Below are 11,104 nucleotides of genomic sequence, written 5' to 3' on the forward strand. Positions count from 1 at the left end.
GTGGGCCCCGCCATACACGCTCCCAGCTGTCCTATGGACGCCTCCAACAGCTGTACACTGCAGGAAGCCAGGACCCCAGCCTCACAGACGTGGCCACCACTGGGCTGGCCCAGGGCCCAGCACACTCCCTCACCCCCCAGGAGGCCTGCAGGGACAGGACTGGAAGGGCAGCTGCCCTGTCCTCCGGTGAGGGCTCTGAGCAGACTTCACTCCCTGCAGGAGCCCCAGTGCTGTCTGGCTGGGACCGGCTGCCCCGGCCCAGGGGGCATCTTTTCTGCTCCTGAAACAGCAGGGGGCAGGTCCAGCCCCAGTCAGAGGGAAGGCCCCACTGTCAGCCTCAGTGACAAGGCTGAGACTGAGTACAGACCAACACAGCTGCTGTGCTGGGGTGGGGGGTGGCCTTGCACTGGAGGTTGAGGTCCTGTAGGCCCTGGGAAGAGGGTGGCAAATTCACTCATGGGGACAAGGCCAGGGCCGCAGCTGTGGTTCTGCCAAGCCTTGGAGGAGCCTTCGTTTACATTTATAAGGTGGAGGTGACGGCACTGTTCATGTGTCTGTCAGTAACGACGAAGGGAAGCGGGGGCGTGGGCCCTCCCTGTCGAAATGGTCAGGACACGCGATCCGAGCGGGTTGGGAGAGCTGCGGGGGACCAGCCAGCAGCGGGGGGCCAACGGCACGTGCCAATGCCCTGCTCCCTGGCCGGGGGCTCACGAGACCGGTTCTTGCAGACTACCACTGTGTAAAAAGGCTTTTATTTTAATACGTAAAAATGGCTAAGCTTCCAAAAGTTCTTAAATAGGATTTCAGAGGGAGGAAAATATCAAGAGGCCAGTGAGCAAGGCGAGCGCCTGGTGCCAGGCGGGTGAGCAGCAGGATCCCCGCCCTCTGGCCTCCTGCCAGCCGCAGACGGCCCGGCCTTGGCAGCCGGGGCCGCGCTCCTATGTACACCAACGAACACTACACACGCCCGGAGAGTGGGGTGCCCACCAACCGCCCCAATCCCACGGTTCCTGTGCCTTCCAGGGGCTCCCCGGCCACCCACCACAGAGGGCGCCCTGCAGACCGGGAGAGCTGGGCCAGCCCGGCGAGGGCCCCCCAACCACACACGGCTACCCTCCCCACGAGGGCACACCCCGAAGGCCCGGGCCTGCCAGGCAGAGCAGGCCATTCTCGCCCTTCCAGCCCGTGCCATTTGTACCCAGAGCCACAGCCAAGAGACACCATTTCCTTCTGAGCATGTTTCTCATCTCCGAGGAGAGACGGAGCCGAAAAGGAGCCTCACGTCCTGGGCTCCCTGCACTGCCGCAGGAGCAGGCCGGTGAGGCCTGGGGACCCAGCCCCTGGCACCGCAGGGTGGACGCGTCCATCACACAGGCAATGGCCTCGACTTCCCTGCGGGGGCGGGAGCGGAGGAGGGGAGCTCATCAGCCTCTGTCTAAGAGCAGGAGAGAGGCAGGCAGAAGCACGCAGACAGCAGGCAGCAGCAGGACAGACGCAGCCCTGAGCAGCCCCCAACACAGCCCTGCGACCCAAGGCGGCAGGTGGGCAGTGGCAGGCAGGCAGCCCTGGGCCACCGGCCCCACACTCACCTGGAGACTCTGCAGCCCCAGCCTCAGGCTGAAATCAAAGCAATGGGCATCTCACTAGTGGGCTTGTCTCGGGCCAAAGCCCCTCGGGACCCTGCTGCCCCTACCCCTTTGGACTCTAAGCACTTCCAGGCCCTTCCGTGGGTAGGGCCAAGCGGGAGGCTGAAGCCTGAAGTCCAGTCCTCTGGCCAGGCTCACTGCTCATCCGGGACGTTGGGTGAGCCCTGCCCTTTCCATCCCCTGGAGCTGGGGCCCGGGGCTGGCGATGCCAGGCCTGCCTTGGAGGGTGTATTGCATGAGCCCAGCCAGTACAGCCTGGGAGACTCGAGTCCTGGTCCTCAAGTCAACAGCCGAGCTAGGATCCCCAACACTACCCCCTCTCCAGGTGGCCTTCGATCTCCCATCTCTTATTTCCCACCTGGAAAATGGACCTAGCACTGTCTGCCCCGAATGCTTCTCAGGACCAGAGAAGGTTGTGAAACGGGTTCTAGAGAAGTTTTAGAAACTTTATAAAAAGGAAAGAAAAGAAAAAACCCATCCAGGTGAGGGCGGCCCAGTGGCTGTGACCGATGTGTGGGGGAAGCTTCCCCACCCACCCACCTGCCCACTCCCTAAGGCTCACCTGACGGCTGCAGCCTCCTCCGGATAGAGCCTGGCCGGCTAGTGATCCCAGAGCTGGGGGCCGAATGGGCTCGTGCCGAGGGCTGTGGCGTCTGGCAGGTTGGTTCCCACTGTGTGCAGGGGTGAGCGGGTGGGCTGGGGCCATGCTGGCCTGGACCCCCTACCACCACACTTCCCTCCACTCCCCTCCCAGCCTCCCGAAACTGTTTCCTCATCTGTGAAATGGGTATGATGCTGATACCCTGCTTCAGGCAGTGTGAGAGTTAAACGAGACAACATACATAAAGAAGCGAACTAGTTACCCCTGGGCACCTGTGAGCCAGCCTGCAGCCTGTCCACCCCCCAGCTCATGACCCCACAGGTACCTCTGAGGTGAGAAGTCATACTTGGACTAAACAGGCTATATTGGGTTTGGGTTCTGGTTCTAGGTTCAGCCTCTCTGGCATCTTCCCCTGCCCCCGACTCCAGGCTGTCCCCTGACTTGATGTCTCTGACCCCGTGTCACCAGAGACAGGCCTGTGCTGTCCCCATACCTCCAGATGCTCTTGGCTGGACCAGGACACCAGCTCTGCCCTGCGGGACCCGGGGCCCAGCTCCACAGAGCGGACCCTCTCAGCAAACTTGAGGGAGTAGAGTGTCTCGCTGGTATTCTTCTCCACAGGGGACACCTAGAGAACACGAGGGCTCACTCTCCACCCAAGCCAGCCACCCCCACAGAAGTGGAGGGGGTGGCATGCTCCCCTGGCACTCACCGCCAGGGGAGTCTAGCCAAAGTGAAGGAACTCGTGAGGTGCACAGGGTGCACGTGGCCAGGTCTGCTGCAGAGGCTGGCGGGGTGCTTGTCCAACTCTGGAGCCACAGAGGACAAGGGTCCCTTCCCTGCACAGCTGGGGTACCTGGGAGAGGGGTCCCCGGTCTTGGTGCTGGCCTCGCCCATACACACTGAGGGCCACTGTCTGGCCCACCTGAGACGCTCACCTGTACCACCATGAGGGTCTTGCTGTCCCCGCTGAGCGAGTCCTGAAGGAGGTAGGTGAGCTTGGAGTTGCGAAAGGGCACGTGGCTGTGGCGGGAGCGCAGAGCCGCGATGACGTCCCCCAGGGCCGACAGCGACTTGTTGATGTGCTGCGCCTCCCGCAGGCGACTGCCCTCGGCCCCCGACTTGCCCACGCGCTCTGAGCCGGCCAGGTCCACCAAGTTCAGCTTCCCTGCGGGGAGGGTGCTGGGCAGGTCAAGGCCGCCCCAGAGAGGACCGACGCGGAGGGTGCTCGGGCCAGGCCGCCTGTCGCCCTCACTCACCCGTGGTGCGGAGGCCGGTGCTGCAGTCCACGCCACGCACGGTGACGATGAGCAGGGCGTGGGAGCGGGAGCTGTGCTCGTTCAGGTTGGTGAACTCGGTTGTGCGGTTGGTGTGGCCGAACTCGAACACCTGGACGGGTGGCACGGCAGAGACGCAGGGTCTGGAGCGAGGTCTTGGAGTCGCCCCGTCCCCGAGCACCGCTGTGAGGGGGCGTCACCCTCTGCATTGTGCAGAGGAGGAATCTGAGGCTCAGAGGGGTGTGGGGACATGGCAGAGCCTGCATCTGCCCGCGTGTCCTTCTCCAGAGCAGCTCTCGCTTGCGGCTCGCGGGCGGGTCTCCCGAGCACATCCCCACCCCCCGGCCCCCAGCCCCGCACCTTGTTGATGTCGTCCACGCTTTGCACCTGGAACTCCGTCAGCCCTGGCACGTACAGCTGCCCACTGCCGTCCGGGCACAGCCGGATCTCCAGTTTCTCCTGGGGCTCCTGCCCCAGCAGGTCCCTGGAGGCGCAGGTGGGATACAGTCACCCGCTCTGCGCTCTGCCTCTGCTTGAACTGCTCCTGCCCCCAGCCTGGCGTGTGCCCCGACCCCTTGCACCTTCCTGGACCTGCGGGCTGAGCCCCTCCTCCTCCGCCAGTTCCTCCCCTGCACTCAGTCTGCTGAAGGGAGACCGACCAGTCCCCAAAAGTCCTGGGGTGGTGCTAATGCCCCCAGGATACACTGGCCCCTGCAGGCAGAGCTCCCCAACCCGCCCACTCTCACTTAATCGCCACCTGGTACAGCCTGCAGGTAGGGTGAGGACGCTTTGAGGGGAAAAGGAGCACCTCAGTCTGGGGGTTCCAGGGAGGCTCACAGAGAGCCCTCCTCTCCCTGCCTGCTGGTCTGCGGGGGCGGGGTACGGGGTGGCCTGGGACCGGCAGATACCCGGGGCTGAGTCCTAATATACAGCCTCCACATCCTTCTTCAAAGAGACCCCACTTCCCATCCCACACGACTCCACACGGTCCTGAGGACCACAAAGCTGCCTGGGAGGCCTGTGCGCACACCAGGGCCTGGGGGCCGCCCACCCGACAGCCTCGAACCCGAGGGCCGCCCACCTCCGGGCCGCCCACCTGAGGACCTCGTTGTAGATCTCAGCGGCGCTGACGGTGATGGTGTACTCCCAGTCGGACGCCTTCTCCTGCACCTCAGAGAAGAGCAGCTGCAGGGCCTGCTGGTTGATGCCCGGGTTCTCAGGGGTCCCCTGGGGGTAGAAGGAAGGCCCCAGTGAGCCGGTCCTCTCCTCACCATGAGGGGTGGCCCGTGCAGATGCTCACAGGGTGCCTGTGGCTCCCACCCCCTCCAGCTACCCCTTGCAGGCCAGCCTCCCTGCCCGAAATTCCCACCTGCATGCCCGTCTGCCCCCAGAATGCCCTCCACCAACTTCACCTCCTTGGGCCTCAGTTTCCCACTTTTAAATGGCACCACCCTGCCAGGCCTTCCCTGTGACTTAAAGCACAGCACCCAGGTGAAATGCCTGGCAGGGGACTGCACACAGGGGCTGCTGAACGCCAGATGTGTATCTGGCACTGGTGGGCCACCTGGGAGGGGCACCGGGAACCTGCGATTTCCCTGCCACTGCCCATGGGGGGACCCGATGTCAGCAAGGCCACGAGCTGGGTTCTGTGGGTGGCGGGGGGGAGGCACAGGCAGAGCAAGTGCCCTGGGGCCCAATGGGCTGGCCTTTCTGCAAGGAAATCTCCCCTGGGCCCTTGCTTCCCCTTCGATGGCACCTCCCACCCCCTCCCACCCCCTTCCACTTCTGCCGCTCAGGCCTCCTTGCCAGGCCTCAAGTACTGCTACCAATGGCCGCCTCCTCATACGGCCTTCTCACCCACCCTTGTCCAGACACCCGGACACCCGCCCACCTCCTCTGTCTGGGGAACCTACAGCACCAACCCCCTCAAGAGCCAGGGAAAAGCTAACAAATCAAAGACACCCCGGGGACCAGGCTTCCATCTTCTCTACAGTCAAGATTCTTCTTCCTCTCAGTGACCCCATTTCCAGCCACACTCCATGGAGAGGGGACGGCCACAAACAGGAAGATAAAGCCCTGCCCTGGGAGCGGCAGGCAGGTAGGAGCTGGGCGCCTCACAGCTCCCGTGGGTCAGTCTCCCTCGCTCATTCATGCCGATGGCCTCCTGGGCCCAGCATGGGGCAGCCATACAGCAGGAGCCCAAGAAATGCATGTGGGTGATTCAATGAAAGCCTGTCCTGGGAGACCGTGCCAGTGGTCTGCCCTGGAGTCTGACCTCAGGCCGAGATCCTTCTGCTGCCAGTTTGTTGTCAGCACACCTGCCTCTCCCCATATCCACTGGGACCATCACAGGTACACTTGGGCAAGGTGTCCCATCTTCAGGCCTAATGACTTGGGGGCTGTGCTCCCAGGGTGGTTATGAAGACCGAGTGACGCAGAACCCTGAAACCAAGGAGGGGTGCCCCCATCGACAACACCAAGGGGGTGGTTCTTACTCCCTGAACACCTGCCACATGCAGCAAGCACCCACCTCCATCGTGTATGTCTTGCCGGCGCCCGTCTGGCCATAGGCGAAGATGCAGACGTTGAAGCCATCGATGCAGGAGGTTATCAGGGCCTGAACCTCCTGGAACACCTGGGGAGAAGATGTGGCATAGAGGGTGTGGGGCTGCCAGGACTGCTGGGACCAGGGGCCCCCACCAGCTCCAAACCCACCCACCCCCCCTAATCACTCTCTCTTTCAGGAATATAGCACAACTGGCTCACTGTGGAGGAACTGGTGACTAGTCAGGCACGTGCACTAGTTATCAATGGCAATGTGGCTGCCGAGAGATGGAAGGGAAGACAGGGCAGCACTTACTGCCACCAAGACCTGAGGAAGGGGCCGCCCAGCCCTGGAGCTCAGGACCCACCCCCACCCAGATTGCCCTGCGCTTAAGGAAGGCACAGCAAAATGAAGGCAGAAGCCAGCATGTTCCTGGCACCTCCTCCATCTGCCAGCCTCCCAGTGGACAGAGGACGGGAGCAAAGGAAAAGCCAGGCACAGAGACAGCAGGGCACAGGCAAGACAGGCCTGGCAGGTTGACCCTGGCAGGTTCGCCCTGGCAGCTGAGAGAGAAGAGCCAATGCTGAGACCACATGGCTCTCACAGACTGGAGAGGTGGGTGGGGCTGAGTGTGGGAGGGGCCACATGGGTGGGTGGGGCTGAGAGTGGGAAGGGCCACATGGAAGGGTGGAGCTGAGGGTAGGAGGGGTCACATGATGGGTGGGGTTGTGAATATGGGAGGGGCCACATAAGTGGGTGGGGCTGTGAGTGTGGGAGGGGCCACATGGTAGGTGGGGCTGTGAATATGGGAGGGGCCACATAAGTGGGTAGGGCTGTGAAGGTGGGAGGGGCCACATGGGAGGCACCGATCACTCTGTCCCAGCACATGCTTCCAAGGCCCTCCGTCTTATCTTCCCACCCCTCTTCTCTCCAAAGCGAAGAGGAGAGGGACCCTGGTGCCCCAGGCTTCTCCATCCTGTCTCCCCCACGCTCGCACTGCTTTCTGTCCACTCCCCCACTATCTCTCCCTTTCCTGATGAGTCTCTATGTCTCCCCCTCTCTCCAGTGCTCTATCCGTTCCCCCCAACCCGGGAGCCACACTCACGTCCTGTTGTGAGGCCCTCGGGGAGAAGACCTTGTCCAGCTCGAAGGATACAGGTTTTCCTTTATGCAGCAAGTGGATAATGGAGTCGTCATCGGGATCAAAGGTCACTGCATTGGTCGCCTCAGGTCCTTCCCCATCCTCTTTGGTGACCGGCCGGACACGAGCAATCACCCGAATGTTCCCTGAATCGGGTTGGCAAGGACAGACGGGTACAGGCCAGGTCAAGACCAGACTGCCTCTGTGCCGGTGTCCGCTGGTGTCCTAAGCAGGCTAGTGGCTCTAAGCAAGGCCCCCAGGGCAAGGTGGCCCACAAAGCTGTTACCAGTCACTCACACTACAGTACAAGTTCACTTATTGGAACATTCTCTTCCTAAGCAAACCAGTTGAGGGTACGAGTTTTGCCTTGAAGACAGGGAGGAAAGGACAACTGTGGGACACAGACACTGGCCTGACCAGGATGGGGTATGACACGCTCTTTACAACTCCGTACTTCAGTTTACTGATCTGCACAGTGAGAGGCTTGGGTCCCAGTAAGCCAAGGGACTTGTTCTACCGTCATAAAAGATACGACATGAATGACAGGACAGGGCCTGGGAACCAGAGAGCAGGTGGGCTGCTGGCAGCACTGAACAGGCACAGGAACGAGGCAGCCCCAGGGGTGTTTGGAGGCACAGATCTGATGGTGTCACCTCCTTGCTCCAAGTCCTGCAGGGGGACCCCAGAGCTGCTGGAATGAAGAGGAAACTCCCCACCACAGCCAGCTTAAGCCCACTTTCCCCTTGCACCTGTCTACTCGGACTCACGGTCCAGGTCTCAGCTCTAGCTGCACCTCCCCCGGGAAGCCCCCGACCGCCGAGAGGGCAGGGACGGTGTCCGCGGAGCCCGTGGCCATATCTCAGCGCCTGGAACAGTACCTGGCACAGAATGGGCGCTCCCCAGCCCTCTGTGCGGGGAACACGTGAACTCTCAAGCTTGACCAGGCCCTAGGTCAGAACGAGCGGCATTCCAACCACCTGCCACCCAGCGTTCCAATACCCGACTTCGTGGCCACCCAGAGCCAGAGTCGCCTGCCATGGGCGTCGGGCAAGGGCTTCCGAGCTGGACAGATCCAAGTCCCCGACTTCCCTGTGCCCGCTGCCTCACCCTCGAAAAGGGAATCACGACAGCTCCTCAATGACAGGGCACAGCTGCCTGGAGAGGTGCTGGGGGCCGAGGGGGAGGGCGGGGCCCCCTCTGAGCCAGGCCGGCGCCGGGCGGTCACCTTTCAGCCGCACCAGCTCGTTGTGGCACTTCTTGCGCAGCTGCAGCTCCCGGCGGTACTTGCGCAGCAGCTCCTGGTTGCTGCTGTTGACCTCCTCGATGGCCTGGCCGATCTGGGGGGGGGCCGTGCAGCGCCGTCAGGGCCCCAGCCCACGGCCGCCTGGCCCCCAACAGGCCGCTCTCTGCCCCCCACCCCCTCCCTGCGTTGAATCCTGGACACGCGCTGTCACGCGTCGAATTTTCCCGGTGACCCCTCTGGGGAGGTTCTGCTACCAGTCCCATCTTACGGAGAAAGAAACTGAGTCGCAGAGAGGCTAGGCCAGCAGGTCAAGGTTGCCCTGCTAATAAGCGAAGAGCCTGGACTCAGCCTCACTCCACAGCACTCGCACTTGACTTTGGATTTGGCTGGACCCAAATCCCAGCTGCACCCTGAGTAGCTGGGAGACCTGAGACAACCGGCTCGATGCCTTTGAGCCTTCTCATCTGTAACATGTGGACAAACACCACCGTCTAAACTTGTGGGTCTGTCGAAGCTGCTACGTAAAGACCTCCAAGCTGCATCTCACAGGGGAAAGGAGAAAGATGCAGGCCACATGTACATATGGTCCCCTTGTTGGGCAAGGGGGCATAAAAGACAATACGTTTTGTTTTGTGACGCTCAGAATGCTCTGGGGAAATGCTGACACGGAGGCTGCCTTTGGGGGGCCGGGTGGCAGAGAGAGGCGTCCCGTCTCATCGGATGCCCTTTCGCAGGGCTTGAACTTTCTACCGTGCCCATGTGTGACTGACGTAATTTTTTAAGGAACTATTTTCTAGTCCTAAAATATATCAGTCTGTCTACTTTGCAGAGCTGTCGGGCGGATTCAAGGAGCCGACGGCTATAAAAGCCTCAGCGTGTAGGAGGCACTTAAGAGACGTTGGCTATTCTCCTACTGTACAAGCACAGCTTGAAAAATAAAATTAAACCCAACAGATGTGAGAATATATGTAGCATGTTTGAGATACAAGGGTATCTGTAACATGTGTGACTCAAAGAGTCATAATAAGACAAAGGCCCGGATACCTGCCCCTGACGAGTCTGTTTTTGCAGACAGTATCTGCAGGTGGCAGTGGCAGAGGGGACTGCTTTCTGGGGGCCTCTGCTGGTGTTTCAGAAGAGTGCCCTGGGCGGACGTGGCATCTGCCCTAGCCCTCACCTAAGCCGCTTGAGCCCATTGTAGTCGTTGGTGAGGGTCCGCAGCGCCGGCTGCAGTGTCAGCAGGTTGGTCCGGACACCTGTGGGGACAGGAGAGGTGTGAAGCCGGCAGGGTGAGGGGCTTCGGTGTGGGGCAGGCCAGGGCTCAGCCGGCCGGCTCACCTGCCAGGTTCTCGTGCACGGCCTTCATTTCCACCTGGGCTCTGGCGAAGGCCTCCTCGATGGCCCGGTTCTTGTCCTCCTCCAGGGACTGCATCTCCTCCAGCATCTGCCCGTGTGCCCGCTCCAGCTCTGACTCATACATGGCGATCTGGCAGCCAAGGCCAGAAGCTCAATACATGGGGCTTCGGAGGGAGTGGAGTGGGTGCCAGAAAGAAGCCCCGCTTCTTACCCCCCCACACACACATGCACACATACATACAATACACACATGCACACACACATGCACGCGCGCGCACACACGCGCACACACACACACACACAGGCATCTCTCTCCCTCATAGGGCCGGGAGCTCCTTGTAGCTTTTTCCCTGGGTTGCCCTGGCACCAGCCTGGGTCCTGGCACATAACAGGTGCATAAGCCCCAGGAAAGCAGTTAGAGCACTGGTTATGATACTGAGTAGAGCACCTGTCCGAGACCATGTGTGCTGGGCCCCATGCAAAGAGCCTCTCGTGATGCTGTCCCTGAGCCCTGCTGTGAGGTAGGTTCCGTGATCACACCATTTTACAGATGAGGAAGCAGAGACTTGGGCAAAAGTGGCCCTTGGTCACATGGCCAGCAGGGAGAGGAGGGACCAGAATCTGGGTCTGTCGGACCCCTGAGTGCCAACTGCTGCACTGTACCAAAGGCCCACTTCTGCTGTGTGCACGTGCTCCCCGACAACCGCATGCACCCCCCTACCCTGTGGCCTGCGCACCTGCGCCCGGAGCTGTGCAGTCAGCTGGTGGGAGCCCTGCAGCTGCTGCTCCATCTCCTTCAGCACCTGCCTCTGCATGGCCACCTGCTCCTGCAGGTGCTGGTTCCGGGCCTGGGACTCGCTGAGGGCCTGCTTGGTCTTAGAGGACTCTACCTCCACTGTCTTGATGACATACTGCAAGGTGAGAGAGGGACGGGCGCATGAAGGTGTGGGACGCCTTCACCTCCCCCCGGGCCCTGAGGCACAGCTGGCTTGGGGAAAAGACCCTCGGGGCCAGCCCACCAAGAGCCCCTGGAAAAAACTAGAGAATCTACGAGGTTCCGCCTTTCCAGAACACTACGAGGGCTTCCTGGAATCTTCCTATCTCAATGAGCCCACCATGAGCCCGTGTGGGGCCCTGGCCTGGGCACAGAATGGACAAGAAGGGCAAAGACAAGAGCAGAGTCCAGTAATGCATGGCATCTATGCCTGGCACAGGGCGGGCACCCAAGATGCCTACCACGTGCCTGGCCCCGGACAGCGAAGGGAAAGGGGCCGGACCTGGTGCAGACCAGGAAT

At 61.4% G+C, this 11,104-nt stretch overlaps 1 protein-coding gene across 1 annotated transcript in view; it reads right to left on the reverse strand.

Moving 5' to 3' along the window:
* Nucleotides 1-735: 735 nt before the first annotated feature.
* KIFC3 (kinesin family member C3) overlaps nt 736-11,104 on the reverse strand; it is a 31,183-nt gene continuing 20,814 nt past the window's right edge. The window contains exons 8-20 of the mRNA XM_025044602.1: nt 10,547-10,720; nt 9,792-9,939; nt 9,630-9,709; nt 8,436-8,547; nt 7,175-7,356; nt 6,055-6,159; nt 4,621-4,751; nt 3,885-4,008; nt 3,507-3,636; nt 3,186-3,415; nt 2,741-2,875; nt 2,209-2,317; nt 736-1,392 (exon numbers count right to left, since the gene is read on the reverse strand). Coding sequence (XP_024900370.1) covers nt 1,367-1,392; nt 2,209-2,317; nt 2,741-2,875; nt 3,186-3,415; nt 3,507-3,636; nt 3,885-4,008; nt 4,621-4,751; nt 6,055-6,159; nt 7,175-7,356; nt 8,436-8,547; nt 9,630-9,709; nt 9,792-9,939; nt 10,547-10,720 — 1,686 coding nt within the window. The 3' untranslated portion in view covers nt 736-1,366. The remainder of the gene's footprint in view (nt 1,393-2,208; nt 2,318-2,740; nt 2,876-3,185; nt 3,416-3,506; nt 3,637-3,884; nt 4,009-4,620; nt 4,752-6,054; nt 6,160-7,174; nt 7,357-8,435; nt 8,548-9,629; nt 9,710-9,791; nt 9,940-10,546; nt 10,721-11,104) is intronic.

The sequence above is a fragment of the Pteropus alecto genome, unplaced genomic scaffold, assembly GCF_000325575.1.
Source record: "Pteropus alecto unplaced genomic scaffold, ASM32557v1 scaffold123, whole genome shotgun sequence".
Lineage (NCBI taxonomy): Eukaryota > Metazoa > Chordata > Mammalia > Chiroptera > Pteropodidae > Pteropus > Pteropus alecto.